General features: G+C 36.4%; 1 protein-coding gene across 1 annotated transcript in view; it reads right to left on the reverse strand.

Annotated features, from left to right (window-relative positions):
* The window catches only part of LOC137005317 (zinc finger protein 271-like), a 47,822-nt gene that overhangs the window by 28,686 nt on the left and 2,560 nt on the right, over positions 1-16,576 (reverse strand). The window contains exons 3-4 of the mRNA XM_067366163.1: positions 11,434-11,621; positions 10,725-11,349 (exon numbers count right to left, since the gene is read on the reverse strand). Of these exons, the coding sequence (XP_067222264.1) occupies positions 10,725-11,349; positions 11,434-11,621 (813 nt within the window). The remainder of the gene's footprint in view (positions 1-10,724; positions 11,350-11,433; positions 11,622-16,576) is intronic.

Raw genomic sequence — 16,576 nt, forward strand, 5'->3', positions numbered from 1 at the left:
TATATAGATCGACATGATGATAACCAGCATTGGACGGGACAGAAAATAACTAATAGACCTGCCACATATTCAATTACGTGTTATGGGTTTCTTTGTTGTTCATCGACTTTGTCTTTGACTTAAACAAAACATTAAAGGTGCCCAAGAATGCTTTTTCACAAGATGTAATATAAATCTAAGGAGTCCCCTGAATGTGTCTGTGAAGTTTAAGCTCAGCTTTTTTTTTTTTAATACATTTTTATAACTGCCTATTTTGGGACATCATCATAAACAATGCACTGATTTACACTCGATGCCGCCCCTTTAAATGCTCACGCTCCTTGCCAAACGAGCTGTCAACTATATTACAGCGCATTTACAAAGTTCACACAGCTAATATAACCCTCAAATGGATCTTTACGAGATGTTCATCATGCATGCTGTATGCATGGTTCGAATTATGTGAGTAAAGTATTTATTTGGATGTTAACGTTTTATTCTGAGTGAATTTGAGGCTGTGCTCCGTGGCTAATGGCTAATGCTACATTGTTGGAGAAATTTATAAAAAATGAAGTTGTGTTTATACATTATACAGACTGCAAGTGTTTAAAAATGAAAATAGCGACGGCTTTTGTCTCCGTGAATACAGTAATAAACGATGGTAACTTTAACCTCATTTAACAGTACATTAGCAACATGCTAACGAAACATTTAGAAAGACAGTTTACAAATATCACTAAAAATATCATGGATCATGTCAGTTATTATTACTCCATCTGCCATTTTTCGCTGTTGTTCTTGCTTGCTTACCTATTCTGATGATTCAGCTGTGCACAGATCCAGACGTTACTGGCTTGTGTAATCCCTTAAACATGAGCTGGCATTATGCAAATATTGGGGCGTACACCCCGACTGTTACATAACAGTCAGTGTTATGTTGAGATTCGCCTGTTCTTCGGAGGTCTTTTAAACAAATGAGATTTATATAAGTAGGAGGAAACAATGGAGTTTGAGACTCACTGTATGTCTTTTCCATGTACTGAACTCTTGTTATTTAACTATGCCAATATAAATTCAATTTTTGAATCTAGGGCACCTTTAAAATAGTTCCAATATTTTTTGCTTTACTAGTTACGAGAACAGTTTGTCATAATGTATGATTAAGAGCTCATATTAAAAACAGATTTTATAGTTAAGTCATGGCAATAAACTATGGAAGTGTCTGCTGCTAAATAAAAAATTAAAAAGGTAATTGCAACTTTTTATCTCAAAATTTTAAAAAAATCTGACCTTTCATAATTATGTATAATATATAAACTCGCAATTGTGTTAAGTCAAAATTACAAATTGCATAACTGTGAAATAAACTCGCAATTGACCCTTCACCGGGAGTTTGATTGACACGCGATCTAACCAGTCAGAACGCAGAATCCGCCATTTTGTCCGACAAAGCAGTCACGAGTTACAAGATTAACTTTGGTGGAGTTAAACTTGAAAAATTGTGTAAATTGACATCTCTGCAATGTATTTTTCACTGTGTGTGGCGTGACCGCGCCACAGCTTGTCGGACAAAGCAACAGCAACTAAGGGGGGCGGGTCTTTGCGAAGGGTCAATTGCGAGGAAAACAGTCAGAATAGTGAGATACAAAAACGGTAATTTCAACTTTTTTTTAAATTCTGTGGCGGAAACAAGCTTCCATAGTCATAATGTATGATTAAGAGCTCATATTATTATTATTACTTTAGAGTGTGATCCTTGTCTTTTATTTCTGCCATAGTAAAATTTAAAATGTCCTGGAAAAGTCCTGGAAAATGATCGCTGAAAAAGAGTGGGAACCCTGAAATGGTTATCGTGCCACCAGCTGGCAGCAATAAGTGTGGCACATAGTCAAGCCTTTAAAATTATAATTTTATAGTTACAGTATTTTCTGGAACATAAGTGCATCTGCAAATCAACTCCATAGCAGATTCCAAGCAATCCGAGCAAAGAGCTTAGAGAGGTACATTTAACCCTTATATTCCCAAACAAAGAGTGCACAAGTTTTAAAGTAGCTAGACAGATTCTGCCAGTGTTGGTTCAGTGTAGACCAGGGGTCTCAAACTCAAATTGGCGGGGGGCCGTTTCTGTGATTGACACCTCATAGAAGGGCCATATTAACAAGCGCAAGAAAATTTTCAGAAAATTTACTTTCCTTTGCATTATTTCTCATTTACTTCAAATTTCATTAGGCTTACTAAAATATTTTATACCTATACTATTAATATTTTATTTACCATACTAAATGTAAACAGCAGTGGAGGGGTCAGAAAAAAACAAAAAACTAGAGCTATATATCAACTTTATTTTGCCAAAAAATATAAATCTCTTATTGTTACATACATTATTAGTTTTTAACATTTAGTGGAAGTATTTTCCCTTACTTTATGTTAGCTTAAATAACATTAAAAATCTTGCACTGAACAACACTGTACTGAACAAATACAATCCCTGAATACATTTGTACACTCTTCTGTTTCTTGACAGACACCTGCAGCGCTTGTGCTCACACAGCTGAGACACATTTGTCCAAGATGCCGTTTGAGCATCGGTAACGTTTAATGGTTTCATCGGACGCGTTTCGGTGGTTTAAATCGACGCTTGTGACTTAAAGTCGAGTGCTTTTACTGTAATTTAGGCAAGCACGCTCATAATAGAAGCGATGCGGTTGAGAGCTCGGCTCATGGTTGCATAGCAACGACAGACGCCACTGGAGCAAAAGAGCACTGGAAAGAAGAATGCGGCTCGGCCGCTTATGTGACGCGATATGTGAATGCCCCTTAGAACGGCGACTTTTTCTTTGCATATCAGACAGGTAGCAACTAGAGAACAATAATAATAATAATAATTTAGCGGGCATGATTATGTTTTATTTTTGAGATCAGTTGCGGGCCGGGTGGAGGGGGAGGGCTATTTGAGACCCCTGGTGTAAACAATGATGTACATCTGAGTCTTTAATATGGAGGGAAGTTAGCAAGGGAAGGGCCTATTCAAACACACCTGCCCCTAAAGACCTTAGTCATTGCTTCAGGTGTGTTTGATCAGGGTTGGAGCTGAACTCTGCAGGAAATGTAGATCCAAAGCCACTGGAAGGCAAGCCTGCAACCTTTAGCCAAAAAAGCATAACGGCTAATGCTAACGCTCTGCCCCCGTGGTACGCAGGGAAGAAGACCAGAGGCTGTTTTTTGAATGGATGTCAATGGATGAGAGGCTTCACTATGCTGATTAAACAGCTTTTGTGGGGAAATAGTTAATGATTTAATTTATCTACAGCCTGTTTGTTGATCTTCAGCATGTTTTACACTAAACAATACTTTAGAATAGATGTGTAACATTTTAGAAGAGGTGCGCGTCAGACTACATCCTAGGCTACGCGTGGTACTCACAGCCTACGGTGTACCTACGGGGTACACACGACGCAGAAGTATGAATCGGCCTTAAGTCTTCAGGAATGCTTGAAAATTACAGGCAGGTGTATTTGATTAGGGATGAAACTTAACTCTGCAAAAGAGTGGCCCTCCAGTACCAAAGCTGCCCATTCCTGATCCATACAGTAGGATAGGGTATAGATCATACAGGTTGTTGATTTTGATGCTTTAAATGTCTAAATTGTTTTTTTGTCTATTTTTGCCCTAGACCTGATGGCACTGAGAGAGGCAAGTCATGAACTTAATGAAAGGGAAGAAGGGAAAGAACATTATAATTTAATGAGTGAAGAAAAACCAACAAAGGTTTCCTTACAAAAAGGAGCTCAAAAGACAGGAACTAAAAGTTATTTCACCTGCCAACAGTGTGGAAAGAGTTTCAGTCGAAAAGGTAACCTTAAGGACCACATGATGATTCACACTGGAGAAAAGCCTTACACCTGCACTTTGTGTGGGAATGGCTTCAAACGGGAGCAAAGCCTCAGGCAACACATGAGAATTCACACTGGAGAAAAGCCTTACACCTGCCAACAATGTGGAAAGAGTTTCAGTCAAAAAGGAAACCTTATAGTCCACATGAGAACTCACACTGGACAGAGTCCTTTCACCTGCAAACTGTGTGGAAAGAGTTTCATTAGAAATGTAAACCTTAAAGTCCACATGAGAATTCACACTGGAGAAAAGCCTTACACCTGCCAACAGTGTGGAAAGAGTTTCAGTCAAAAAGGAAACCTTAAAGACCACATGACAACTCACACAGGAGAAAAGCCTCAAGCTTTGATTCATTATTTTCTAATATCAAAATAAAATTGAACAGCTCAATATTGCAATAAATCGAGGTTGACAACAGTTTACAAAGCTTACGCTACTATCACAAACTCAAAATTCCTATTTTTTTTTGCATCGTTTACGGTTGATCAAATCTATCAAACCGAGAAAACCAGAATGAGCTTTCATCATTTATCAGTTGTCACCTTTTATAGCGTTTTGTGTCTGCTGATACTGAAATGAATATGGAACCAGCTTACCTTATTGTTTTTGACTTGGTTAAATATTCGCATTCTTCATGGTATCATTTGCAGGGAAGAGAAGATATTTTATCCCATTGAATGATTATTTGGTGTTTTCACTTCAGTTTTTTTAGAATTCGGTTTACAATGTTGATCTGGTTACCATGAGAACAGTGTCACGTGCTGCAGCTTCAGCCATCATATGGGAGAAAATGTCAGAATAAATAAATGTGTTCAACAAACTGACAGATGTCGATCCATTTCTTTGTTGGTAGGGTGTAAATATTCACTTTCCCATATGGCCATGAAGGAGAATCGGATGGGCATTCAGTAGACAGACACTGACACACTGTATTTTTTTTTTTGTATTTATTTCAATAAATGACAACCAAAATCAAACCCATAGAAGCTTGTGAACAGTTTTTAAGTGGCTGTGTGCAAGTTATACTCATTCACAAGCTGAGTGAGAGTCATACTCGCAAATGTAATGTTAATTAAACTGCAAGCAGCGCTGAAAGAGCCCTCGCACCCGGGCTGACTGCCACCCGTTGGCCTTCGGAAAAGAGTGAACAGTGGGCGACATGAATATAAGCGAGTAAATACAGGAGAATTATGGCAAAGTCATTTCAAAGTGGCACACTTCCTGCTGCCAACAAGTGGCAGTTTGAGCATAACCGAATATTGTGATATAGATGTGTTCAGGCCAGAAATATTATAAAACGTGTTAAGTTTGAAGCAGATTGGACATTGAGTTACAACAATTTTCTGTTTTGTGGCATTAATCGCATAAATTAGCACTCAGCCAAGTGCTGCAAGATTTAACGTGTCTCGCATGTTTGGTACTTCGTGGCATATTGAAATGTGTTTCTGGTGGTGAATTACATGTAAAACATGCCATTTCCTGTTGCCAGCAGGTGGCGCTACCACTAATTGAATATTGTCATAAAGAAGAAATGTCTTTAGGTCAGGACTCTTATCACACATGTGAAGTTTGGAGCAGATCGGACATAGTATGCTTGAGTTACAACAGCTTCCTCCTTCATGGCAAAACATCAGACTTTGTCAGGCCGCCACGGACATGCCCTTAAGCGAAAACTCAAGATCTTTGAAATTTATCATCGCTAAGGTCTTGAGATTAGACTGACAACATTTGATGTTGATCTGGTTAAATCTCTATGAGGAGTTAATCACAGTATAAAACATGTTATTTCCTGTTGCCCACAGGTGGCGATATGACTATAACTGAATATTGCCATGTTGATATCTTCAGGTCAGGACTCTAATAAAACATGTAAAGTTTGGGGCAGATCGGACATTGTATACTCGAGTTACAAGAACTTCCTGTTTCATGGTGAAACATCAAAGTTTGTCAGGCCGCCACGAACACACCCTTCAGCGAAAACTCTATATTTTCACGATTTAACGTCACAAAGGCCTTTAGATTAGACTGACCAAAAATGATATTGATCTGATAAAGGCTCTAGGAGGAGTTTGTTAAAGTACAACATCTGGAAAATGGCAAAAAATGGCAAGTTAATTCAAGACATCTGACTTCCTGTTCGGTTTGAGCTTTCGCTCCAAGAGACTTTTTTTGTAAGTATCGGGCTGTTAAATGTGTGTACCGAATTGATTCATTTTAACTTTAAACATGGATCATGGGTTGATCTATTTTTGGAGTTTCCATTGATAAAATGCTGTTCTGAAATGATTCAATGGCTGCATCTGAAAACCTGCAGCTGCCTTACTGTCTTATAAGAGAATGACTTGTACAGCAGCGTTTTTGCATGAAGGCACCTCACGAAACTGATTTCAGACAGACTTCTGAGGCAGCGTAACAGTTTAATGATCTACAGCAAAATAGCACAATTAAAATAGCGCATATAATTAATAGCTACAGTAGTAATTTCTTGATATCAAAATTTAAATGTTGGACAAAATCCTATATTTATACACAAACTGAGCAGCAAACACAACTTTCGGATGCCATCTTTATTTTTCTAGCTCAACTGTCACAGAATGGAAAGCACAGGATTGTGGGATATCAAAGGCAGGTAAGGATACATCTATGCTTCTTTCAAAAATCGATCTGAGGAATGTATCTCATGAGACAGGAAGTGAAGCTAACATTGGATTTGGATGTGCCTTGATGTCTTCCTTTCTTAAAATGAAGGCAGAATTTTCCAGGATGCAGCCAGTGAGTCGAGGCTGTAATGTGATTGAATCAGCTGTACCTCATAAACCAATCAGAAGTTTGATCTACTTGTATAAGAAGATCTGGAGGTATTGGAGCTGGATAAATGGATCCTCAGGTTGGTCTGACACAGAGGCTGCGTCCGAAACTGCCTACTCAGAGAGTACTTAATTTCAATAAGTACTTACTTAAAGAGGGCTAAAAGTGTAGGTACTTAATAGCCAAATTTTGTTGAGTATGAATGAGATCTGGACATAATCTGCCATGGTGATATTATCATGTGACGACGTTATCACAGGCGCAACAACTTAAAATGATATGAGTGACAGGTTTAATTCATCTGTCTGTAAATATCTTGATATTGACTAAACTGCTTATTTTGTGGTCTTGTTGAAAAAAACAGCTGCCCAGTAATTTTGTAATTGTTGTAATTGTAGCAACAAATATATTTTGGGTTGATTTAAAGTTCTTATATTTTTAACTACTAATGTGAGTTTATATTTTGTTACGAAAACCCAAATTCGCGTGAATGTGTTAATTTCTTTATCTTATATACAAAAATGTTCATCCACAAGCAAAAGTGGCATAAATCTCCTTTACGTTTTCCTTTTTCTTGGTGAATTAGCTCTAGTTTCATCCCTCAGGCTTATAAATAAAAACTTTTATGCATTATGATGTATTAAAAATATTTAACCTTGTCATCATGCTTTATGTCTGTGTATATAATTGCAAACTATGATGTATACAAGAAGTTTTTTTGTTTGTTTTTTGTCATTATTATTGTTCATTGGTAAAGATTAAACTATGGTATTTTCCCTGATCTTGTATGTTATTATAGGTCCTGCTCCTGCAATAAAAATACAAAAATACAATAAAAAGCACAGAACTATAGCACCAGTAACTCCACAACCCTACCTAGTTCGGTTTTCATCATTGTTAGCAATTTCTGAAGCCAATGAAGATGTCGGCAAAACTGCTCGAAGATCTCACAATTGGAGAAGGCTGATTTTATAAATTTTTAAAAATGCAAGTATAAACTACTCAAAATTAAGATTACCCCAGAATGAATTGCTTTGCTAGCCCACCCCAAAATTTACACACAATAATATTGATAATAATAATGCTGATAAACCAAAACTTACATTACTTTTCATTTTACTTATTTAGTAAAACAAGCAAAATGTAATGTTTTGTCATATGACAGCTATGCATGAACACACACTAGACAAATACAGCTGATGTGAATACATCTCCATTTACAGTCAATTCATGCATTAATTCATTGTTAATTCACTGATAATAGCGTAGTAAAAAAGTAAAAGAATTAATAAAAGCAATAATGACAATAAATAAATGCATATACAAATCAACAACACACAAAACAAAGCTTTATTCAAATGTATTGATCTAACAATCAGGCATTTACAGTCTTGCTGCCATCTCAACACAGCTGTGCCAATTCTGCGGCTTTATTCTGATGAAGCAGCTGATGAACACCTTCATCCATCATGTCCTTTGATATTGATGCTTGTGTAGCGAATTAACTCAAAGGGGAAATATTAATAATTATTCATAACTCATCATTAATTATGAATATGTAAATCAGTTAATTGGATTAACTGGATGTAGCTACATTAAGGTTAATATTACAATCAATTAACGTGTTCGTCCAGTGAACACTCAGTGTTGATTGTTTATTAATTCTAAGAAATGTTCATTTCCAGGTTATGGAAAAGCAACGTTCTTATTGTACAGTACAACTCAGAGCGCGTAGTCAGGATCTAAATCAATTAAGAGACAATTTATTAGCAGACGGAGTCAGAACCAAACATGTATTGTGCACAATCTTTATTAACTAACTAACAAACACATAACATACATGAAGGTCACACACATACGTAGGTAAGAATGAGCAATGATAGAGTTGAACCGGAAGTGGAACTGTTAATAGAGCTATAGGAAAATCTCAAAGACAATCTGGAAAAGAATCATCAGTTTCCGCGTTAATAAAACACCTTTGCTGACAAAGGTTTGTTTTACAAGTCAATACTTAATTGCTGTTTAGTGTTCAAATGTATGATACTTGCAAGATACCTTTAGGCTGAGGAGCATCAGATCTGCAGGCTGAGGAGAAATCTTGATGATTCGATCTAAAGTTGTTGCCAGTATCTTTTGTGTTGGATGAAGTACTATGACACAACTTAAACTGTTAATTTGACTCTTAGTGGGCAAAAAGTTCTTTCTCTCTCTCATAGACGACAACACGCTTCTTGTCAGGGCTTTTACGACTGAGCAAGATTAACTGGCAGAGATCAGTATCAGCAGAGACCGAGTCAACTAGATCACCCATTGTGAAGGCCTCATCAACATGACAGCCAGTGCCACAATTCCTCAACAGACCGTCCATACCAGCGTGATGAATACGATCCTCAACTGGATGGAACTGGATTAAATACTTTAAATGTTGCGATCCTATCACAAAGCACTGTTCGCCAGAGGAGAAATGTCAGTTTTAATGATCAATAACAGTCATTATAAAAATATAAGCAAAAGGTACATTTACATTTACAGGTATAAGAAGCTACAGTAAAAATTTAAGCAAACAGTTCAGTCAAACGTTCAAAGTAGCGCTCTAATGGACTACAACGGTAAAGTTAAATAGCCTAAATATATAAAGTTATGAAACTTTACCCTCAGCCAAAACGATTTTCCAGGGAACAAATTATATATTAATGAGACCAAAGATTGCCTGTTACATATACAAAAGATGATTTATATCTCATGTTTAACCACTACAGAGTCATCAGAGTCAGCGGCAAACATCAGAAGGACTAGCCGAGGTAAGGCTGCTCTTGGCGGTGTACATGAGCGCTGAATGCCCAGTGATCGTCTGGATCTCACAACTCCGACAACGTCAGATCAAATTTTCAAAAAGGAGCTTTCTTTATCAATAAACCACAGATTTGATCTTGGTGCTGTTGCTCTGTGTCTGCTGTTGAATTATCCAGGTTGTTGATGAGGAGCGACCCCTGATGTGATTGTGAAGCACTTACGGTGTACAGTAGTACATAGTAAAGTGCTATATAAATGCCTCATTCATTCATTAGATATCCATTATTTAATATGCGTTCTTGGCTAGATGTGAACTTTGAATTGGATCAGTACTCGGGACGCAGCTGATGACGTTTCACAAGAACAGACAAGTACAGTTCAAATCCCCGAATTTGTTCTTGATCCGACTTTTATCGAGGATACATCGAGAGGGGACTTGAGACAGCCAGGTATCCCAGAATGCCTCTCACATCAACCAGCAACAGTTAAACTACATGTCTAGACATAATAACATGGGGGACAGTATTTTCCCCAAAGTGAGCCGTCAGCTCCAGTCCACTACAATTTGAAGTGGTTAAGGCCCGGGTATATGTCATCTCCCACGTTCTGCTCCATCTCGCGCACAGTTGAGTGTGCAAGCCGTGTCTCGTGTCCATCATCTTTCAATTACATCTTTCAAAGTATACTAAACCACGGATGCACGTGGATCACCAAGTTTGACACATGCACAATAAAACATTTTCTTTAGTATTACCAGACATCATGTCATCAATGGGACATTCGCTGGGTAGGAACGAAGAAGAAAAATAGTGCATCCACCATTGCAACATAGTTCAGAAGATGCACCAAGAGAACAGGAATTAAAAATGATGGGGAAAGCATGCCTCTGAGTTTGTCTTGTTTTTGAATCGCTTTTCACACTCTTCTTTGACGACTGCACATTGTGCTAAGTACTGTGCGTATTGCCACCTAGTGGACTCTTCCGTCTTGCTTGTGCATGTGCACCATCTGCACAGTCTTGAAATTTGAGCTGCCTGCGGACGGGGTGTGCGGCTGGCCATGAGCCTGCTGCTTGACGAAAATTATGAATGTCAGATTCACAAACGAGGACGGCCGAAGTATACCCAGGGCTTCAGTGATCACAAAAATTCAGCTGCAGGCTGCCACTGTTCAGAGAGCAAAGCTAAGTTACACAGAAGAATTTTTTTGTTCAGCACATAAAAATGAACTACTTCATTTCAGACTGTGGAGATGTGGTTTCTCCTCTGCATGGATCTTCATGTGTATCTTCAGGTGACTTTTAAAAGAGAAACTCTTTCCACACTGATCACACGTGTGCGGCTTCTCTCTGCTGTGGATCATCTCATGTGTTTTCAGAGATGATGACTGACTGAATCTCTTGTTACACTGTGAACACTTATAAGGCTTTTTTCCAGTGTGAATCCTCTCATGTCTTTTCAGAGTTGATGAGTCACTGAATCTCTTGTCACAGTGTGAACACTTGTAAGGTTTTTCTCCAGTGTGAATTCTCTCATGACGTTTTAAATGGTTTGCTGTAGTAAAAGTCTTCTCACACTCAAAGCACATGTACTCTCTCACACTAGTATGTATTTTCTCATGTTGATGTAAATAACACAGATGTGAAAAACTCTTTCCACACACAGAACATGAATGTGGCTTCTCCTTTATATGAACTCTCAGATGTTTCTTCAGGTCTGATGACCCTAGAAATTTTTTGTCACATTGATCACATGTGAACGGCTTCTCTCCAGTGTGAAATTTCATGTGTTCCTTAAGATTTCCTCTTTGTGTGAAACTCTTCCCACACTGATCACATGTGAACGGCTTCTCTCCGGTGTGGATCCTCATGTGTTCCTTAAGATGTTGTTTGGTTGAGAAACTCTTCTCACACTGATCACATGTGAACGGCTTCTCTCCAGTATGAATTCTCATGTGAACATCAAGACTTTGTTTGGTTGTGAAACTCTTTCCACACTGAGTGCAGTTTGTAGATTTCTTGGCTCTTCTTTTCTTTAAAAATGTATTTTTAGTCTTTGAGCGACTCAAAGGTTTTTCTCCAGGTTTGTCATGATGTTCCTCCTCCACTTCACTCAGTTCTTCACTCTCCTCCTTTACTTCCATCAGCTCTGAAATAAAAGAGAAAAAAGTAATTTCACTTTCAGTAAATCAAAATAATTTAAAGAGAGAAATATGAAGTTAAAGGTGATAAAATTGAGACTTGTTGTGATAGACAACTGCTACAAAACATTACGATCATTTTGATGCATTTGCATAAATTAGTTGCAGATGTCCCTGAAGGCCTGTACACACCGGGACGAATATTGCACGCATTTATCGCCAGTGTTTTTCGAGACGTTTTTTGTGTTCACACCCAAGCGATTTTCACTGGTGATGCACAGTGAACGTGCAAATTCACTCCCTGACAGTATGTGGCGCTTATGCTTAATGGTAGTGCAAATAAACATATTTATGTTATTAATAAAGTTAAATAAGATAAAAATGCAGATAATAAATGCCATATAAATGAAAGATGGTAGTCAGAAACAGTAGTGCAAATAAACATTTATGAAATAGACATTCTCAACTATATTTCTTGAATGTAAAAAAAACAAAAAAAACAGCCAAAATATAGAAATACACATCTATCGGTATGGCCAAGAAGTGTCAGAGCATGATGGGAGGACAAGAAAATAATCTCAATCCATTGTCTCAGTTTTTACACAAATGAATGACTGCATTCATCAACCCTGTTACCAAAGTTACTGTAAGAAGAGATTTTGCTCAAGTTACACTCACAACCCTGTCAGTCATTCTGGAAAGTTCATTTATTTCATACATTTTGGTGTTTACAGTTTATTCCTAAAAATAACAGTGTTGAAAACTGTATTGAAAATGCCTAAATTCTAGAAACACTCCTGGAAATAGTGAACCAGATATGAAACAAATGTAAAATACGTAAATATTTAGATTGATCTGATGTTGAAAATCAGTATGACAGTTTCTCAAACTTCCCTTTACTGATCTAGAAAAGAACATTATGTATCATTTCATAGTTTAACAGCGAATCTTTCTAACATGAATGTTGTCGTTAAAAGTTTAGTATGTATTTGATAGTTTATCTAAATGTGCAAGAACATGAATGTTGTTCAGCATCATGAATGAATGAAGAATAAACACCAACCTCTTTGTTCTTCAGTATCTTCAGTGTGTTTCATTCTGCAGGTTCTGGATCACTCATGTTCTCACTGTCCTCTTTAATAAACTCAGTCTTTACTGGTTTCAGCTCTTCCTGATGCTCTGATGCTCTTCTGATGGGAATATTCCAACATTTATTGATTAACTGCAGTGGGAGGAGCTTCACTGACTGAACTACAGATTGGTTGGAGGAGCTGATCTGCCCAAATCAAAAATATCAGTTACTGTGTTTGTTTTTATAGGGTTTTAATTTTTAGTATCTGCATCAAATTAAATGTACAAAAGCAAATTCAAATAGAAAACCCATTAAATGCAAGTGTCTATTTTAATGTTTCAAATTACTTTTGTGAAAACCAAATGTTTTAATGTCATTATCATTTAGTGTAACAGAAATATTTAAAAATGAAACAACATTTATTTTGACCAGTACTTAATAAAGTATATAAAGGAGTAAGAGATCATACTAAATTTTGTTATATTTTAAAAGTATAAAGATTTAAAATGACAATTAAAGAGTATTTTGATCCTTCAATACAGTGTTTGAATGTCAGAAAATGATTCTTATTCTAAATATGCCTGACAAATTGTTTTCTTTCTTTTTCTTTCTTTGTTTTGTTTTGTTGCTATATTAACCCCTTTTGTATTTCACTCTTAAACTAATTGCATTAATCATTTATATCCATCTATCGTAAAGCAAATGAGGAAGAATTAGAAACAAAAAGTTATAAATTAAACTTTATTGTTTCTTCCTTAAAATATTGACAGATGTCTAGAAAAGTTGTAAAGAACTGTAAGAAAAACAGTTGAAAGCATAAAGACTGAAATAAGCAGACATAAACACCACAAATCCCCTCAGTCTGTTGACAGTAATGAAATGAGCTTTAAGTGTCAATTTACAGCAGATCTGAAGACATCAGCATAATAAATGAGGTGAAAACAGGAACTATTGACATGAAATAAAGAGTGTTTCCAGCAGTTTCTCTGTTAATATTGATGATCCTCAGACTATCAACACTCATTCAACAAGACATTCAGACCATTAGCAGATCATCTCACTTTATTCTGAGTGTTTGCTGTTAGAAACACATTATTGGAGTCCTATAAACTGCTCTACTGAAAGACAATACTGTTATTTCTCACAACATGACATGGATAAAACACCAATAAAACACCATCATCTTCATCAACCACTGCTGCTAAACAACTACAGCAATATGATAGATATGAACTGAAAGTTTGGTTTTCTAATAAAAGTAAATTGATTGCAGTAGTGAAATTAGATCAGAAGAGACAATGATCACAAAACCTTTTGAAATAAAGAGCAGCACAAAGTAGGGTTGTCGTCATAATACAGAATCATCTCATATTTAAGATATCAAAGCAGTGATCTGTATTAAATCCTCTCTAATCTACATGTGGCCTATACTGGTGATTATACTGGAAGAATTAAAGTGTGAACTCAATGTAAATGAAATACACTAAAATGAGTTTTCAGAAATATAAAACTACTTATTTTATTGGATGTTACAAAGCAGTTAAAACTTAAATCATCTTAAACTCTATAATCTAGCATTATCCAGCAATATTGGAGATGCTGTTACTCGTCCCTCGATCATTTATCTTCTACACTAATGCAGTTCAGCATCTGAGGAAGCCTTTTACTCCACAGACTCACATTCTGGTTCATATTTCTGAAAACTTTTATCTTTTTCTTTCACAAGCTGGACTAATAACAGCTGCCATCATGAGCTACTCTCTGCAAAGTTAAACTTCCCGCCACTGTCAGCATCCAGTCTGGATGATCATGTGATGTATCAATAACCAATGACAGAGAGCTTTACTTAAACTGAACCTCAAGACAGAAACACACACATATATATATATATATATATATATATATATATATATATATATAAATATATATATATATATATATATATATATATATATATATATATATATATATATATATATATATATTGCAATATATATTGCTATACATCATCAAAGGCCTAAGATTTTATTTACCACAATTAAATCAATAATTCAGTTCAATGAGGAAGCCTCGGCTGAACTTTATGAGAAATGTTTTAGTTTTTTTTCTGACAATGTGATAGTCATTTGTTCTTCCTTCACTTCACAGTTCCCAGATCTGACTCTGAATTCGCTGGCTACTCCGTTGCTTTTATCGTTTTCAGCATGTTTCTTTAAAGGATCTGGGTGATCTGGTTAACCGGATGAAAATAACTTATGCCTCACTTGATGTTGTTCCCTCAGAGTTTCTTTCTCTGAAATTGGTCCCAGTTTTCAAGTGTTTATTAATTCATCTTTGGATGCTGGGTTAGTCCCAACACATGCTCTACAGATGAGCCTGATATGAAACACCAAAAACAATCCTGAGGAGTTTAAATGTGGGATGTCAAAGTTCAAAATGAACAAAGCTCATATTAATCTGCAGATTATACAACATAAATATTACAAAACACACACAAATGTCACATATACTGTCAGTCACCGTGTCTTTTAATCATTCAGCTTTAACCCTGTGATTATTCAGGTAGCGTCAGAATAGTCAGATCGACTTAATCATAAAGTTCTGAAGATCTTCATGAATGATGGAGAAGACTCTCTTGTGCTTCTTTTCTGAGGCTCAGTTTAAGTAAAGTCTCACAGGAGACGGTCATAACAATAAAAACACTTTTTTATTGGTCACGACAATACAAAGCAGATAAAACTTAAATCAGCTTAAGCTAAAAAGCTCTATAATCTTCACTTAATGCAGTTCATCTGAGGAAACATTTCACTCCTCAGACTCTCATTCTGGTTTATACTTATGAAAAATCATTTTAGTGTATTTCATTTACATTGAGTTCACACTTTAATTCTTCCTCTCTAATCTACATGTAGCCTATACTGGACAAACTGATCTGTAGAGTTTAATACTGAGCACTGCTTTGATATCTTAAATATGAGATGATTCTGTATCATGACAACAACTCTACTTTGAGCTTTGTGTACTTTTGTGATCATTGTCTCTTCTGATCTAATTTCACTCCTGCAATCAATGTACTTATTATCAGAAAATCAAACTTTCAATTCATATCTATCATATTACTGTAGTTATTCATCTTTAGTGGTTGGTGATGGTGAGTGTGTGTTGGTTTTTGCATTATTAATGTCATATTGTGAGAAATAACAGTATTGTCTTTCACTAGAGCAGTTTATAGGATTTTCTCACATATCATGACTCCAATAATGAGTTTCTAACAGCAAACACTCAGAATAAAGTGAGATGATCCTCAGACTATCAACACTCATTCAACAAGACATTCAGATCATCAGCGGATCATCTCACACTCTTTATTTCATGTCAATAGTTCCTGTTTTCATCTAATTTATTATGCTGATGTCTTCAGATCTGCTGTAAATTGACACTTAAAGCTCATTTCATTGCTGTCAACAGACTGAGGGGATTTAATTACTACAAATATGTACATTTATTTCTGTATTGATGCTTTTAACTGTTTTTCATACTGTGTAGGCATCTTGCACTTCATTCTTGTGGTCCCTCACCTGCATAAGATTACTCTACAACTTCACATAGATGAACCGGTGCTATCTGAGTGACATTCCAGCTTCTGTGATATCTGGAAATATGAGATGAAAAGGATGTTTTTACACTGAAAGTTTCAGAACATCCATCAAAGGGACAAGTTACAGTCAGCCCCTCTTGTATGTGGCTACTCAAGTGAGACACAGTTGGCAAAATGCAAGCTGGAAAAAGAAAGAAAACCACTAATTTAGATGATCTGTAACTGGCTGCTGACACGCATGAACAGCAAAATTAGGACTTTCATGTGAACGTACCTTGCTCATGGGTGCAATA

Source organism: Chanodichthys erythropterus, chromosome 3 (assembly GCF_024489055.1).
Source record: "Chanodichthys erythropterus isolate Z2021 chromosome 3, ASM2448905v1, whole genome shotgun sequence".
NCBI classification, from domain to species: Eukaryota; Metazoa; Chordata; class Actinopteri; order Cypriniformes; family Xenocyprididae; genus Chanodichthys; species Chanodichthys erythropterus.